The 17,707-nt window shown below is 55.5% G+C and overlaps 1 protein-coding gene across 1 annotated transcript; it reads right to left on the bottom strand.

The window, feature by feature from the left end:
* Positions 1 to 446: 446 nt before the first annotated feature.
* FKBP1A (FKBP prolyl isomerase 1A) lies at positions 447 to 9,540 on the bottom strand. The gene is made up of 5 exons (XM_083873532.1): positions 9,445 to 9,540; positions 9,279 to 9,326; positions 3,335 to 3,447; positions 2,466 to 2,618; positions 447 to 1,475 (listed from the first exon to the last, which is right to left on the bottom strand). The coding sequence occupies exons 1-4, from the start codon at positions 9,479 to 9,481 to the stop codon at positions 2,490 to 2,492; spliced, it is 327 nt and encodes a 108-aa protein (XP_083729658.1). The 5' UTR covers positions 9,482 to 9,540; the 3' UTR covers positions 447 to 1,475; positions 2,466 to 2,489.
* Between the last annotated feature and the right edge of the window lie 8,167 nt (positions 9,541 to 17,707).

Here is a 17,707-nt window from a genome sequence, read left to right as displayed (position 1 = left end):
CCACTATCCTTCATGCTTCCAGTTCGGGCTGAATCACAGCCACAAGGGCACGAGGCTGTGAGGGCAATGCTTAATAGCTTATGGTGAGGCAATTAATTATGCAAATTTGAGCAGGCCACCATCACCTCCCCAGAGAGCACAGCAGCCCCAGGCATCCTACTGTGCTCCCAGGGCCGAACACCTGAGCCCTCACACTAAGGCAGAGCAGCAAAGCAGAACAACCCTGCCACAGCACCCCATGAGCCTGGTACCACACCCAGAGACCCTGGCACAGCAACCACAGCACTCCATGAGTGTGGCACAGCATCCAAAGCACCCCATAAGCCTGGCACAGCACCCTAAAAGCCCAGAACAGCACCCAACACAGCACCCCACAGCACCCCGAGCCCAGCCCAGCCCCTGCTGAGCGACAGACGGGCGAGGGAAAAACCTCCAGGACACAGGGCTGAGAAAAGCCAGCATAAAGCGTTTTTATTGCGATAATAAACTGGATGCCTTTGTGCGGCGGAGAAGGAAGTGACCGGCGGGGATTTCTGTTACCAACAGACTGGGCAGGGCAGAGGGAGGGGGCACAGGGGACAGCTATGCGTCCTGTGAGACCAGGCAAGCAGCGATGACCAGCATCAGGTGGCAGGAGAGAATGGGCAGGTGTGCTCAGAGCAGGGACAGCAAGGGGCTGATGGTTCCTTTCCACGGGGAAGGAGGACAGAGGTGTTTTTGTTGAGTTGAGCCCCCACCACCTCCCCTGCAGACAGCACCTTCCCTTTGTCCAGTTTTCCTTTTTCTTAAAAGAAAGCTCCATGCTATGGGATTTTCAGAGTGTGGTGGAGCTCTGGTGGAAACCCAACTCCCTAAATCCAAAAGTGGTCTGGAGGGGAAGGCAGGCCCACCGTGAGATGGCAGGGTAAAGCAGGGGCAGAGCAGCCCTCCTCTCCCGGAGCAAACCCACAATGCCTGCAGTGATGCTCTCAAGGAGCAGGGAAAGGCCAGGCTCCCTCACTGTCCCATTCCAGGCAGAATTCCTATAAACAATCCTAGTGCTACCTTGCTCTCTGCATCCCTTCAGCCTCAACAACCTCACTCTGCTATGGCTTTTGCAGCAGCAGCAACTTCTGGTTTGAAAACATCATAAATCTGCACCAAAACAAGTAACTAACAGGATTCCTTTTGTTCAAATTACTCCTATCTAAGATCAGCCCATCTGTGTGCTACTGGGAAAACATAGTCTACACCTGGAACAAAAATAAGATTAAGAACTTGACCCAAAAAGAGTTGAGGTTTACGGCGTATAGTTTAAAAAGACATAAAAACACAATACAAGGAGGAAGAGTCAGACGCAAAGCTTAGTGACCAAAGGCATTCAATCAAGGTGTAAGGTTATACAATGAGTGTAGTGGACTATCAGGAAAAGCTCCGTACAAAGTCATGTGCACTCTTCTTGAAGCTGAGATTCTGGATTCCTCCATGTGCCAAACCTGCGGGGAGAGAGGAGAGGCAGCATGACAGAGCTGCCTGCTGGACAAGGAGGGAATGTGCCCAGGGCATGGCAGCCTCCACACAAACCACACCGGGCCCTCAGAGCAGCAGTCAAGCCTCGATCACAGAGGGGAGAGCAGCCCCACCCTGCCCACACTGTGGGGACCCCACACCCCAGAGTAGAGCCCCACAGAATCACAGAAGGGGCTGGGTTGGAAGGGACCATAAAGACCAACCTCGTTTCAGCCTCCTGGCACAGGCAGGCACACTGTCCACTATCCCAGGTTGCTCCAAGCCCCATCCAACCTGGCTTTGGACATTTCCAGGGATGGGTCAGCCAATTTCTCTGGACAGTCTGTGCCAGGGCCTCTCCACCCTCACACAGAAGAATTTTTCCCCAATATCTAATCTAAACTTGCCCTGTGTCAGTGTGAAGCTGTTCTTGCCCTGTCACATCAGGCTCTTCTGTGAAGTCCCTCTCAGCTCTCCTGGAAGCCCCTTTAGGCTCTGGAAGGTGCTCCAAGCTATCCCCAGAGCCTTCTCCAGGCTGAGCAACTCCAGCTCTTAGCTTCCCTCCATAGCAGAAGTGCTCCAACCCTTGGGTCAGTCACAGCCTCCTGCCCACACCATCAGCCCCATGCCCTGGCAGCATGAGAGGCAGGAGGGGGTGTGGCAGCCAAGACCCTCTGGTGCAGCAACAACACTCAGAACCACCAAGGCACAAAGAACTGGCACTGTAACACCTTCATGACTGCCAGGCTGGGAACTCTGCATGCAGCACTGCAGTGATCTGAATCCCAGCTCACCAGACTCCCAAAAGCAACTTCTACCCACAGCCAAAGACCTGTCCTGTGTCCCCACTACTGCCCACTCCCCTCTCTCACCCCCATCCCACCTCCCCAAAGATCTTGTCCCAAGATCAAACACAGGGGCCTTGAGCTGTCCCCAATCCATCCACACATTCCCTGACAGAAGGTGCCTCTCCTTACCCAAGAACAGGGTGCTGGGATGGGTCATTCCAATTTCATGAGCTCCACGTCAAAAATTAGAGTGGCGTTTGGTGGGATGATCCCTGGGTGGCCAGTGGAACCATAAGCGTAATCTGGGGAGATGGTCATCTTTGCCCGCTGACCAACGCTCATCTGGGGCACACAGAAACACAGGGATGTCAGGAGATGGGCACAACTGCCAGGTGAGTGACAGAGGGACACACCTGTCCCTACTGCTTTCCCTACCCAAGGCAAGAGCAAGGACCCAGGCTGCACAAACCAGAGGAATGGGAAGAACGTCAGAGGGAAAAGGTTGACAGTACAGGCTGGAAAAAGAGCAGGGCTTAAGATGTCCTTCACACGAGGGAAGGCAGGGAATGCCAGGCCATTCCCTCCAGCCACCAGCATCCTTGTGCTTGTGTTGCCAGTACGGCACAGAGTGAGCAGTGTCACACAGGCAGGAGCTGAAGCTGTGCTGTGCCCACAGCGTGGGATCACAGCCCGGAGCTGTGCTGTGCCCACCAGCCCTGCCTCCGCGTGGGCTCCGGAGCCCGGGAGGCCTGAGCGCTCCCGCCGTGCTCCTTCAGAGCTGACTCAGTGCAGAAATGTCACCGCTGAGTCACCGACGTGCCGTAGGTGTTGCTGGGGCCTGGCCCGGCTCCGTTCCTGCCAGCTGGCAGGTGGCAATGCAGAAGGTGATATTCACACCCACACCTCCCAGCGCCGAGGGGGTGGAACAGGGGAATAAAATTTTAAAAAAATAATAAAATAGGGAACGAGCTGCATGCACACTGATTGCTGCCCACGCTGCAGCTCCTGGCGCAGCACAGCCTGGCACGGGGAGCGCGAGGCGGAGGAGCTCCGGGCACCTGAGCGACTCCTTCCTCCCAGCCACGGATCACCTCCTGCTTGCCCATCACAAACTTGAACGGCTTGTTCCTGTCGCGGGAGGAATCAAACTTCTTCCCATCCTCCAGCATACCTGGGGAGAGAGAAGGAGATGATGGTGATACAGGGACAGAGCCACGAGCAGCAATGTGAGATGCTGTGACCTGGCAGCCCGAGCAGGTGACAGTCACATGGCTCTGAGTCAAAGATGTGTCTCAGCTTGTCCTCCTTTTCCCTGGGAAACTTGTACAGGAGAGGAAACCCCTGCGGCATCACCCATCCTGGGACAGGGAAGGATGACACTTAACTGTTTTGGCCCAAAGAGAAGTGCTCCTCTGTGCCTGGACCAAGGACTGACAGGGGAACAGACGGATGGGGAAGAAAATCTTGCCCACCTTGCAGCACCACTAACAGCCATTTATCAGGCAGCGGGATCTGACCTTGTGCTTCCCATCCCACCAGAAAACAAGCCTCTCACGCCTCACCGGGCTTCCACCTTCAGGCACCCAAAACACTGACGACACTCCAGTGCCCCATCTGGAGGCTGTGACTGGCCCCAGCCCTGCCTGTGCCCAGTTGATCTAAGCCAAATCCCTCCCAGACCCAGGAATGATGATGGGGAGAGTCAGCACCAAGTGCTGGATGTGTGTGCCTGGGGCAGCCCTCATTCCCCAGCACGGGCTGAGCCAGGCTGATATCCCCAGAGCTAAATATAACTCCCCAACATGAGCTAAGGAGGAATTTCCTCCCCTCCCTTGCTCCCTGCCTGACCTTCTTGGGGAATCTTGGAGCTGGCGCTGCCTTATAGGAGCAGTAACTCCACCAGTCAGCTCCTGTAAGACAGCTCCAGCTCTACATTAACACAGCTAAGTGCCCTGTACAATAAACCCTGTGTGATAAGAGCAAAATTAAACTCTCTTCCAAAACACTTTTTCACTTCCCAAAACAGCCAGAAAAATCTTGCTATCCTGGCTGGAAACTGCTCTACAGTCTTGAAAAACCAAACTTCCTCAGGATGGCATGAGGCAGATTGACTTCCCTTTGCCAGGTCATGTGTGCAAGGGAAAATGTGTCTATGAAAAAGAAGGGATGGGGGAGCTGAGCCCCTGCTCGCAGTGACCAGAGGGAATGGCACACAGAGACCAGCAGCCACGGTGATGGGAAATGCAGAATAGAAAGAAGGGAATGGGAGAAAATATATCACCTGGGAAGGGGCAAAAAGCACCGAGACCTCTGGGCTCCTCTCAGGGAGTAGAATTAAGTTTTTAATTTAACAGACAAAAATCCATTCTCTGGGGTGTCGAGCATCAGCTCAGCCGGTCACGCTGTAGCCCTGGACTTTGGAATAGTAAATCTGGAGTTCTCTCATTTCCTCCTTCCAGGATAAACCTCTTGTTGCTGAACCTGCTTCCAGCCCTGTCTGGCACCTCTCCTCACTCCCGTCCATTGGCCTTCCTCCCGCCTGGCAGCAGGGACACAGGGCAGGCCGTGCTGGCTGGCACCAGCAGCGCTGCCTGGCTGCGGCCCCAGCTGACCCTGACTCGGCTCCGAGCCCTCCGGTGCAGCAACGGGCTGAGTGACTGAGGAGGGACAGAGAGGAGGACAGCTCTCTGCCACCATTCTCCCTGAACACCCACCAAGGAAAAACCCCAGGGGCCATGCAGCACAACCCCCTGGTCGTCACAGCAAGCAGGGACTACCGGGATGCTCCCAGGGCATCTGCAGTCTGCAGAAGTGCATCCTGTTTGATGTTCTGACCAGGGAATGCAGAGGCATCAGCAGCAGTGCAGGAGATGCTGCCAACCTTGCACAGGAGTGGACAGCACTGCCTGACCCCATTGCCAAGCTCACCTGTCTCAATCCAGCCTCAGGAACTGTTTCAGAGCTGGCAGCGCCCTGGCTGCAGAAGAGAGGGATTGATGGACTATGCTGGTTGCAGCAGCCCGAGGGATTGATCACTCAGCTCTCCCAAACCAGGATAGAGAAGGTCATACGTGGGAGCCTGTCCCTGCTCCCCCATCATGCCAGTGGAAAAAACAAAGAGGCTTCAATCCTTTGTAGACTGCATCCTCATCTCAGGCACTTCCTCTGCCCACAAGCCTCCTGGGAGATTTCTCCAGCCCTGGACAAGTATGAGCAACCATTTCCTCATCCCTGCCATCCCTGAGCAAGGAGATAACGAGATCTTAAAGCTATTATGGAGGAAAAGCATCCTCTGGCAACAGCAGCTACCCCAGCAGAGCCCCAGGAACAACAGATAGCCCTTGGCACATCCCGGCTTATCCAAGCCCCTGACAGGGAGAGCAGAGCTCACACAGGTGGATTATGGAGACCCACTTGCCCTGTCTCCCACCCAGAAGGATTTGAGCCCCCAGAGATCCCAGCTGGGCTATACAGACCCCAAGGGATCTCAGGAAATCACAGTGAGGAAGAACAGAGAGCCCTACAGCTGAGGCTGCAGCAGCCATGGGATGGAGTGGGGGCTCTGGAGCACAGCCCCAGCCCCAGCCAGGCAGCGTGGCCCTGCCAGGTCTCTGCCACACTTGGCAGGCAGGAGCTGGGAGACGCCGGCTGCAACGTGCGACTTGGCTCCGGGCCCCCCTGGGCGGGCAGGGGCGGCGCAGAGCGGTGCTGGAGCAGGCAGAGTCAGCCCTGGGACAAACCTGCCAGGTCGGGTTCTGCCGGGGGTGCAGAGCCCCACCCGCACCCCCTCCATCCCCTCTGGGGTGCTGATCCTTGGCACGGCCATTGCCCAGGGGCTCCAGAACAGAGCCAGCCTCCCAAAGAGAGGCAGGAAGAGACCAGAGCAGTGGGGCAGGCAGCTCTGCTCCAGCTGGGACAGGATGGAAAACCCTTCCTAGAAGCCCTGGAATACCCAGCATGCTCCAAACCCCTGCTCAGGACAGGGATGCCTGGATGAGGTTCAATCTTGCCTCCACCAGCACTCCCCATTACTCACGCCCACCCCATTATCACCCACAGCTGGATGGGGAGAGGGCTCTGCCCACCATCCTTGATGCCTGGCAGGACAGAGAACTCCAGTGCAAGCAGGGAAGGGGGTGCAGGAAATGGTGCTGAGCTCCCACAGTTGCCACAACCCATGGACCAGCAGACACACACCCTGGGAGGAAACACCTCACAACCACAGGGCGTTTGCTGCGCAGTGGGAGAGCATTGAGGGCAGCACCCAGAGCAGCTGGGGGAGCACCATTGCCCCAGGGACTATGCATACATGCTAGGGAGGACAGCAGTCCCCTCGGTGCTATCCTGCTGGACAAAGGCAGTTTCCTCCAGGATCCCTCTTTGCTCCAAGCCCAACTCCCTCAGAGACCCCACATGCTAAATGTGCTTTGCCACTCAGGCAAAGCCGTTTGGCCAATCCATGTCAGACTTGTTCCTGTCCTGGCACTCCCCAGAATGACTACAGCCCCCCATTTACCCTCCTGAAGTGCAGTGGGGTGCCCACAGCCTCCTCACACAACCTGTGCCCCTGGCACCAGCCCTGCAGGACTCCTCTATGCTCCCTGCTCTGACTCAGGGGGGCTTAGCTCTGTTGGCCCCCAATCCACATCCCCTCCCCACTGATTCACTCCCACACTCCGTTCCATCCCATGCCAGTTGCTGCAAAGCAAAGTGTGCCGAACACACTGGGCACATCAGGGAACTTTATCCTTGATTTAGTTCCTTTAAGAGCCCTATGTAGCAGATTTCACATCAAAGGCTCTTTCAGACACCCTGTGGCACATGGTCTCCAGAAAAAGACCCAAGATCTGGAAGGAAGGAGGGGGAACAGGTTCAATTCCACCATCTCCCCCCATACATTTCTATCTCTGCAACCCCAGCATAAGCAATTGGCATCTCCAAGGAAGAGGCCCAGAGGTTAACTCTTCTCTCCACCTCTTTCCTCTGTACTGCCCTGATGCACCAGGGCTGTCTGTCCATCCTGGGATGCTCTCAGTAGGGCTATGCCCCATGGAGCAGGAGCCTGAGCAAAGGCAGAAGCAGCACCAGCCACTGGCTGACCAAGCTGGCTCCTCACAGTCCCTCACTCCTGGATCACTGTTTTTTTCCCCCCAAGTGTTTTTTTACCCAAACCACTGTGCATCCATAATCCAGCACTGAGCTGCCTCCTGCACACCACAGGCTAGATCTCCCCAGCACTGGAGCAAAGGGCAGCTGGGGATGGAGCCAATGGAGGTCTCTGGAAGGAGTCCTGGAGCTCGGCACCGCCAGCACTGCACTCTGCCACCATCCCTGATGCTGCTCTGGGATCAGTGAGCATTGCAACCGGGCCGGGAATCAAAGGTTTGTAAGGTTTCCAGTGAGCAAAGCACTGTTCCTGTCTCTGGCAGGGCTGGCTGCAGGAACTGTGCTGCCGACGCAGGGAAATGGCATCAGGGCCTGGAGGTGTTTGATTCCTGCTGCCTGCCGAGGTGGGGGGGGCAGGAGCTGCCTGCAGACGGAACGGGGGTGGGGATAAAGGACAAATGGAGACAATAGTAACAAAAAAAATAAAATAAAGGAAATTAGAGAACCGCTCCCAGGCGCAGCGGATCACTGCTGCTGGGGAGGGTCTGTTGTGAGCAAGTCACCACGTAGCACTTTGCCTGAAGCACCACCGTGACGTGGGTACAGGATGCTGGTGACCCCCAAACAGCACAGCTGGGGTGGGGGACGGAGCTGGGGAAAGCGGCCAAGCTCCAGCAGCGCCACAGAAGGGGAGAGCCGGCACAGGGAGCCAGAGGGTTGGGAGCCGGGAAGGCTGGCAGGCGGCAGGACTGGCCCACCGGGAGCCACTTGACTGCCTGCCAGCCTCTCTTTGTTCTTCCACCGGCGGAGGAAACGGGGCGGCCGGGCAGACCAAGCTGCTTCCTCTCCCTGCTGACGAGGGAACGGGAAGGACGGGGGAGATGGAGGAGCAGCAGATGGGCTGGATGCCTGCCGAGCCCTCCCGGCAGGCCCGGCCCCGTTCTGTAGAGAGGGGCACCCCCAGCCCCCCAAGTGGAGCAAGGGGAGGCAGAAAGCACTGGGGCAGGAAGGGGAATTGGTTATTAGCAAAAACAGTCACAAATGAGTCATTAACTCACTTTTACCACACTGATGAGCCAACGCTGTACAAAAGGCAGCCCAGGAGGACAAGAGCCCCCAGGGTGACCCCCAAAGAATTTTTGGGGTCCCAAGGTTGGATTTTTTCTCTCCCAGCTTGCAGAAGGCTGCTGGAGGACATGACCCTCCCTGGCTTTGGGGCAGCCCCTCATCAAAGCACTACCCCGACCACTAAACAGTGCCCTGGTTACCCGCACCAGGGTTCCCCCAAAAAACCCCAGGATGCGGGTCTGGGGCGGCCCCACGGGTGCCCCTGGTATCACCCCCCAAGGGAGAAGGGACCGGAGCAGGACTGGGGAGGGGGATTGCACTCCTGCAGGGAGCTGTGGCAGGACGGACCCCGCTCTGAAGAGGCAGACCCCAAACTCCCGGGGGGGACTCGTGGAGCCCAAAGAGGCTTCGGGCCCGGCCGCCCCCCAGCCCAGGGGTCTCGGCTGTCCTGGGGCCCCCAGGGCTCTACCCGGGATACCCCCCATCTGCGCCCCGGCGTCCCTTCTGGATCGTTCCCCGGTGCACTCCCAAAAAGAAGGCTGGATACGCTTGGGAAAGACCCTTTCATTGAAAAGGCTGCGGGAGGGACGGGGACAACGGGGCCTCGCCACGGCCACGGGGCACCGGCAGGATCTCCATCGGCGGCCCCCGGGAAAGGCCCGGAGCCCCCTCCTGCCCAGGCAGCGCCGCGGCCCACCCGAGCCGCCGCGCCCGCCCCGGGGTCCCTGCAGCAACCGCGGGCGGGGACGGGCGGCGGGCCCCGCTCGATCCGTGTCCGGGCCGCTCCGACCCTCCCGCCGCCCCGCTCCCGGGCTGCCCCGCACTCACCCGTGTAGTGCACCACGCAGGTCTGGCCGCGCTTGGGGAACGTCCGCCCTGCGGGGAGACACGCGCCATCACCCCGCGGCACCGGGACCCGCACCGGGAGCCGCACCGGGAACCGCGGGGAGGGCAGGGAGAAGGGGTGGGGGGGAGCGGGCTGGCCGCGGCTCACCGTCGCCGGGGGCGATGGTCTCCACATGCACGCCCATGCCGGTGCCGGTGCCTCTCGCACCCGCAGCGCCCGCAGCCCGACGGAGGAGGGGCCGCGTGTGCGCAGCCGCGGCGGCACCGCCATAGAGCCCGCCCGCCCCGCCGCGGAGCCCGCCCGTCACTCCCACAGATCCCGCCCGGCGGGGCCGCCCGGCCGCCGCCATCTTCCGCCCCCCCGCCCGCCGCCATCTCGGCACCGCCGTTGCCGGGGGAACGCGGGCCCGGCCATGAGGGACCCTCCGGGCTTTGCCCCTTTATCGCCATTTCCAGCCCAGCACACAATCAGTTAGGTTGGAAAGAGCCTCTGAGATCAGCGAGTTCAACCTCTGACCCAACACCACCATGTCAAGCACAGCAGGGCACGGAGCGCCACGTCCAGTCTTTCCTTACACACCTCCAGGGACGGCGACTCCATCACCTCCCTGAGGAGCCCATTCCAAGGTCTAATTAGCCTTTCTGTGAAGGAATTTCACCACCTAAACCTCCCCTGGTGCATCTTAAAACCATGTCCTGTCATCCTGTCTTTTGTTCCGCTGAACTGGACACAGCCAAGGCGGCAGGGCAGACCCGGGGCTCCCTGAGAGCCCCAAGGGCCCACAGCGCCCCGGCCTGTGCCCTCCCCAGGGCAGTGCCTGTCCCCCCCTCAGCATTGCTAAAACGCCTCAAATCCTGAGATCAGGACTTCAAGAAGGACATTGAGGGGCTGGGGCATGTCCACAGAAGAGTCTGGAGCACCAGGAGCCGCTGTGGGAGCTGAGGTGGGGCTCAGCCTGGAGAAAAGGAGGCTCAGGGGAGAGGGATGTTCTCACAACTCCCTGACAGGAGGGTGCAGCCAGGTGGAGGTCAGGCTCTGCTCCCGGGAAACAAGGGACAAGAAAAAATGCCTCAAGTTGTGCCACAGGGGGTTTAGGTTGGATATTGAGGAAAATTTGTTCAAAAGGATGATCAGACACCAGCTCAGGCTGCGCAGGGCAGTGGAGTCAATCACCCCCGAAGGAATTTAAAAGACATGTGGATGTGGCACTTGGGGACATGGTTTAGTGGTGGCCTTGTTCATGCTGGGACTCGATGATCTTGAATGTTTTTACCAAGCGTAACAATTCTGTGATTAGTGCTGCTCCCCACTGTGCAGATGGAGGTCAGTGCTGGCCCTGCATTGGTGGGACAGGCTCAGCAAAAAATATGCAGGTTTGAACAATCCCACACTCAAAAGGACTTTTTCTGGCAACAGCAGCAGCTATTTTCTTTTTTGGTCAGAAAAAGAATCACTCCAGGCACAGGATTTTTGCCTCAAAGCGTCCTATTTCTTTGCTTCAAGGAGGTGAACTTGAGCCTCCGCAAGGGAACAGAGAAGTTCCAAGGACAGCCAAGAGACTAATAAAAAGCCAGGATTCTCAGCAAGTGCATTAAAATGGGACACAAGAGGAGGAGACTCTTAAAATAACAGATAATAGCATGAAGCAAGTTTTAATTGCTTCTGTCCCTCGCTTGTATCTTTTAAATAGTAAAATATCAAGGGTGATTTTTTTCTCTTGTTTGATGCCACAGCATTATGTTTTACATTAAAGTTCCAACACACTGAAGGTGCCACTGGTCCCTGACTTTCCACATCAGGAGGGCAGATGTGTGAGGCCCTGAGTCAAGGTGAAAAACAACAGTGTAGAAAAGGGCATGTTCTCATCCCTACTTAGTAATGTTGTCTTTGCCGAGAGCTGGGCCTGCTCTCTCTGCAAGAACTCGTGGTAAACAAGGATCTGAAAGGGGAAAATGCTGCTGGATGTCTGCCCACGCTGGAGCCCATGGCACGCTGGCACAGGCACGCTTGCACACGTCAGGCACAGCAGCTCTCGCTCAGGGTGGGGTGTTTTGGGGGTTTTTTTAAGTCCCTGGCATAACTTGCTCATCTTACCAGCAGCAAGGTCACTGCAACAAGCAGTGTTTCCACATGGGCAAGGAACTCAGCCAGGTTTGACCAACCCCTCACTGCTCAGGGTCCAGCTGGTCAGACCCAGGATAGGTTCAGGTCACATTCTGGTGTCTAAATTCTTGAGAAAGCACAAAGGCTTGAAAACTAGTAAATTCTGCCCCAGTCGTTCCCTGCCCTCAGGATCATCCGCTGACAGTACTCACAAAGTCAGAAATGCCAAGAGGGACAAGCATGACCATTGAGATGTAGTGCTGCAAAAAATAAAAGGGACATTATTTGAGCTACAGAAACACCACCCTGGGCAGCAGTGAGCTGGCAGGCACCACACACACCAGCAGCTGCAGATTTGCTGGAGGGAAGGATGGATCCACAGTGGGATCTGGGCAGGCTGAATCGATGGTCCAAGGCCAAAGGTATGAGATTCAACAAGGACAAATGGCAGGTCCTGCTCTCAGGTCACAGCAGCCACATGCAGTGCTCCAGATTTGGGATGAAGTAGCTGGAAATCTGGGAAGAGATCTGGGGGTGCTGGACAGTAGCAGCTGAACATGAGCTTGTGTGTGCTCTGGTGGGCAAGAAGGGCAGTGGCACCTAGATGAGCAATAGTGTGGCCAGCAGGATCAGAGCAGTGACCCTGCTCCTGGACTGTTCCTAAATCCAGAGGCAGCCAGACTGGAAGGGGGCAGTGGCAGAGTGCAGTGCATCCCAACACCTGACCAGGCTGAGCCAGGTGATCCCAAGGGACAGCCTTCACTCTCCAGAAAACTAAACAACAATAAAAGGGGGAAAAAGAGAAAAACATGAGGTTCTTTGTGCGTCAGAGAAATAGTTTTGAACCAGGGCTGCTGTGACCTTCCTGACACCGCTCCCAAACACCATCGCCCCATTGATCGCAGTGTTGCACCATGAGACTTAAGGCTTTGCATTAATTCATCACACAACTGGGGAGCAATTTGCTCAAATCCTGCCAGTGTGCACCAGACTGGAGAGTTGCAAGGTCAGTCTACGGTCAGATCCAGCTCCAGCCCTAAAAATAACCAGCCTCCCTCTCTGCCTCTGCACAAGGCTGAGCCCAGCCCAGCACTACAGACCCAGGATGGCTGATTTCCCCCCCTCTCCCCCCACTGCCCCCTCACTGTTGCCAGGAGAGATGTGGAGGTGCCAGCAGCTTCTGAAGATGCTGCTGTGGGAGATGTAGCTATGGGCTACGACTTAAAAGTTCAGCCTTTCTCGAAATTCATTTGACACTTCTGCCATAACCTCCCAACCTGTCAAAACCCAGGACAAGCTGCCAACCCCTCCCAGCTGCTGACTCGAGGCAGTACAGCCCATTCTCTCCTGTTTTCCCAGAAGTGACTCAGGTGACATGGCCCAGGCAGGTGGACAGAGCTGACTCCCACCCCCCTGGTGCCAGGTGGTGTTTCTGTTCATGCTTTAACCCACTGCTGGCTTCAACTTCACCTTTGTTCAAAGAAATTCTAAACCTTTCCCCGTGAAAGGGCAGTCTGAGTACAAAGACATCCACTATCTCAGCAGCATTTTCTCTAAAAACTGGTTAAAAATAGTTTCCTCTCAAAAACAACCCCTGTGTTGCTTGCGTTCCCACCAGGCTAAGTGACACTTCCACACACAATATCTCAGTGCTGCTCTGGGGCTGGTGGGGGCCCTTCTTCCCAGCACTGCAGTCCAGAGGAAAGCATAGATCTGGCTTGCTCAGATCTATCAGGACCTGCCAGACCAAACCCTGGAAGAAGTTCTGGTGAGGTGGCAGGATGGGGGCTGCAGCAGCACCCCCTCTGCGTGCCTGCCAGCTGGGAGAGGGAGGGGTTTGGGACACAAACCAGGCCTTTGGGACAGGGAACAGGAAGCAACAGGAAGCAGTGTCTTTCCCGCACAGCAGCACATCCTGACAGTGCAGCAAATCCGTGTCTGGATGAACTCAGACTCTCCATCCTGGGTTTATTCCCAGCTGCTACACTCTCTACCTGACGTGGGTTAAAAGGAACCCAAGCACTCGTGAAACCTTCATGAGAAGTCAGGTAGGGGTAGGACAGTGGGCAATGGCTTCAAACTGCATCCATCCCTCATACTCTCCAGCTGCAGCTCTCCCAGGCTCTGTTCCAGGTCCCTTCCCAGAGAGGATGAGAATCCCCAGCTGGCTGTGCCCCATCCCTCATCCCTCGCAGCACAGGATGGTGTGTGAGACAGTCAGCCCCAGGCACCATGTTCCTTACAGTCTGGAAGGAGCTGTACCTGAACAGGTGCTACAGGAATTTCAGGGAGGCGGGGTAGGGATCACACCATGCTGTAGCAGAGCACCCTGGACAGCACAGAGCTTCGAGCAGCCCTGAGAAGGAAGCAGAGCTGGCCAGATGCAACCCTCAGATAAGGTGGTCTGTACACAGTACAGCCTCTTCCCCAGCCTCCAAACCACAGCCCAGCTACTGAGAGATCAAGATCTGTGAGAGGAAGTGCTAACATTTGAGAGAAAATGTAATGTCTGAGTTTCTAACATCTCTTATTTTCTTGCTTAACTGCTTCAAGTCCTTGCCCTGCAGCAGAACCCTGGGGCAGCAGTGACCCTCTGAATGCAAGATCTGCCCCCAGTTAGAGCCTGGAGAAGAGCTGCTGGCACAACTGACTCCATATGTCCCACCACACCCTCTCGGAGCACTGAATCCCTCAAAAACCTCACTTCCCAGTGGAGTGTCTCACCAATTTAGTGTGGTGGTTTTGGTTCGCCAATTTGAGTTTCCCGGTCAATGCACTAAATAATGTGGTGGATTGAGCACTGGCCAAATGCCAGGGCACCCACTAGAATTACCTACTTATTTTCTGTTTCAAGATAAGAATTAACAGGACAGCAAAGCAGGTTCAAACTTTAAAGGGTATAAAGAAAACTTTATTTAAACAGAACTCAAAGGAAAGAAAAAAGCAGAATAAAACCTTCAGAACACTTTCCCTTGTGCTCAAGGAATTTAAACACAACAAAGACCCTCCTGAGGTATCTTCACAGACATTCACCATGGGACAAGCTTTTTGCCATATTTTCTCCTCGGGCTCTTGCTGACCAGGAAGCCAGCAGCAGACTGCACCCCAGTCTCTTCCAAGGAAAATGATCAAAGAGATGTGGAATGGCTCCAGCCAGGGAGGAGGGGAAGGGAAACAACAGTTTGAAAGGGAAAGAAGTCCTGAGGAAAGGCTGTGAGCAGCAGTGCGATGCAGCTTGTTTCAGCCAGTGTTTCATCTGCATTCCCTGGACATCCCTCTAAGTGTTGAAATGGCCCAGAAACATCTCCACTGGCAGTATTTACAATCGTGATTTTGATCCATGGTTTTGATCATGTGAGTTTGAATGCATTTCTGATGGCTTTCAGTTACCTACCAAACCCTACCTTTGCCCCAGACTGCTGAACCCCTTTGCAGATAACCCCACCTCATGTGGCCACTTACCTGCACAACATCCAGGAGGAAGGTCTGGAAGAAAAACCACAAAGCATTGCCTGTCATCTGGTAGGGAATGGCCCAGCAACAGAGCAAGCCTTTGTGCAGAGAGCAGCCCTGGCTTCCCCTGCAGCCAAGACTCCAGGGAATGATCCCACCTTAGAAATTATACACTCCTCTGGCTGACAGCTAAACCACAGCTTCTGCTTATCTCCAGGGATGATTTAAACCCCAAGTGACATCATAACCTTCCAAGACAAACGTACCTATTTTTGGCTGGCCATTGATCCACCTGACACCCATAGGCAAGCTGCTCGTGGCAGTTGGGGTGCTGTGGGGTGCTTCCCCAGCTGCTGGAATCTCGGTGGCCAGGGTGCAATGCTTCCAACACACAACCCTCCCTTGGGCCAGCCTGGATCCCCAGGTCCTGCTCAGTGGTGTTCCATGTTCACGAGCCTTCAGTCTCTTGCAGAGCAAATCTGAGGGACCAGGCACATTGGCAGCCTCTTTTCCTGCTCCGACCCACTGTTTGAGGGTGGTGAGGGACTGGCACAGAGAAGTTATTGATGCCCCATCCCTGGAATTGTTCAAGGCCAGGTTGGGTGGGGTTTGGCACAGTCTGGTCTAGTGGAAGGTGTCCTTGCCCATGGCAGGGGTTGGAATGAGATAAGCATTAAGGTCCATTTCAAACCAAACCTTTCTCTGATCCCTCACCCACTCCTCCACCAGCCAGAGCTCCAAGGCAAAAGCTGATCAGTGAGCATCTGTGTCATTTGCTCCTCTTGGGCTTGTCTTGTCAACAGGGTCACATCTCTGGTGTTTCCTCTGATTCTCCTCAAGGCATATTTGCAGGAGATGAGAGGCTGCTAACGAATGAGACACAGATCTAATTGAGGCACAGTGCTCTGCTGAGCTCTGACATTGTCCTTTCCTGTTCTATTGAACCACAATCCAGAGCTTCAAGTTCTGTAGCATTAAAAAAGTACAAATTGCATCAGGCTTAAAGTGACTGTAATGGAGGCAGTGAGGAGAGAGACTGCAAAGACCAGAGCCCAGGGGATTTCTATAGATCAGCAGGGGAAGCAAGGAATGTTTCAGCAAGCAGGAAAAGGGCTGATGGCAAAACCTCTCCTTTATTTGGATGTGGTTAACTTCAGTAAACACCACACTTATCTCAAGTATCTGGCAAGTTCCCAGAGACAACCTACAGCACTGACTTCCCCCCAGCCCCAAACTGAATTTGCCATCTAGTGTGATACACCTCAGCATTGAACAAGGCCAGGAGTATCCTGTGGGATACAGGGCAAGGCCACATTGAGAGTGGACAGCTCATGTGGGCTCGGCTGGAGCAGCGTGTGGCCTTGGTGACACTCGCTCTCCTGTAAGCAGACCTGTCCTGAGGCCATTCTGTCAGGACAGTGCAGACCAGGGCTGACCTCCTCTCTCAACATAGGCCACCTTGGGTGATGTTTAGGGCTAACAGGCTCGTGAGCACCTCAGATTCTTGGTCACACCACGTTTCGGCTTTGTTGATCCCCGAGCAGCTTCAGTGCAGCAGGTGGGCTCTGTCCTGCACTCAGAAAATCCACAGCAACTTTTGAAAGACACTGAAGGCTCCCTTGTTGTGTGGGGCACACAGTCATCTCAGGCACCAGGCCTGGTTCAGGGAGAGCTGTAAAAGGCTGTGAGCTCCTCCAGAAGAGCCCTGCAGAGAGTGAGGAGGGATGAACACTGGGCACAGGACTGCTGTGCAAGAGGCTGGGCTGAGGGACAGGCTGCAGCATCATATGGACAGCTGGGGAACCAGGAAACTGAGTCAAGGAGTGTCTCAAAATCCCATTTCCCTCATCTCTTTTAGGTGAGGGGACAACCTGCCAGCTCTCTGGCCTGGTTGGGCTGGGGACAGCTCGCTGTGCCACTAACATCAGTCAAAGTAACAGCTACCCTTGAAGGATGACAAGCCCTCATTGTAATGGTACTAGGGAGCAGTGTACAAAATCAGGGGCACAATCCCAAAAAAATAGCATTCCAGAAGGCACTGAATGAGTTTCCCTCATGCAGCAATTAGCAATAACTCCTCCACAGCTCCTGCCACGGAAAAAGCATTGATGCTGCTCTGCCCACCAGGCTGGAGGGCCCAGCTTCTCCCCACACACCCAGGAGAGCAGAGTATCTGCCTTCCCTGTGCCAGCCTGTTCCTGCCTCTCAGCTTCTGGTCCCAGTTTACTTTCTGCCTTTTACAACCCACAGCCAGAGTCAGGTCCCTTGTATTCCAAACTGCAAGCATGCAGTCTCAAAAGCCTTGTCCCGCGGGGATGGCTGAGGCATTAGGCTTGCACCACCGAGGAGCACTTACTCATACAACATCTTATTTCCACAGCAGTGATGTTTCTAAAATTACAAAGGCATTTCTCAGGGCTGCACGGTTTTGCGGTAGCTTTTGTTCCCTTGATGCTCTCAGCAGGTAGGACAGCGCTCTGCACGGCTCTGCCCATTTCACTTGAAAGTCAGCAACAACACCACAACGCAGAGCTTTGCTTTAACAATGTGTTCTCGAGCCTGAGTCATAAACACTTCAAACCACCCCCACAGCCTGCGGCTCGAGCCGGGCAGGCTCAGCGTGGGCGAGCGCACTCGCGAGGGTGAGCTGCACGTGTGAAAATGTGCCTCTGCATGTGAGAAAGCAGCACCCTGGGACACTGATCTTGCCTCTCTGCAGACCACTCTCCTCTCTGGGAGAGCTCCTTGGGTCGACCTGTGCAGCTTAGCATCTTCATGATGCTCAGAATCGTGACGGCAGACGCAGCATCCTGCACGTGGCAGGGAGGCAGAGCCTTCCTTGTCTGGAGTGAGG

The sequence above is a fragment of the Zosterops lateralis genome (genome assembly GCF_965231275.1).
Source record: "Zosterops lateralis genome assembly, chromosome: 16".
NCBI classification, from domain to species: domain Eukaryota; kingdom Metazoa; phylum Chordata; class Aves; order Passeriformes; family Zosteropidae; genus Zosterops; species Zosterops lateralis.
This window is presented reverse-complemented; position numbering and strand designations above follow the sequence as displayed.

Bases quoted from the DNA above. Each gene is read 5' to 3' on its own strand.
- FKBP1A (XM_083873532.1), bottom strand. From the start codon at position 9,481: ATGGGCGTGCATGTGGAGACCATCGCCCCCGGCGACG. The intron at 3,448-9,278 runs GTGAGTGCGGGG...CTCTCTCCCCAG, and splicing joins CTGCGTGGTGCACTACACGG to GTATGCTGGAGGATGGGAAG. The intron at 2,619-3,334 runs GTGCCCGGAGCT...TGTGTGCCCCAG, and splicing joins GGGAGGAAGGAGTCGCTCAG to ATGAGCGTTGGTCAGCGGGC.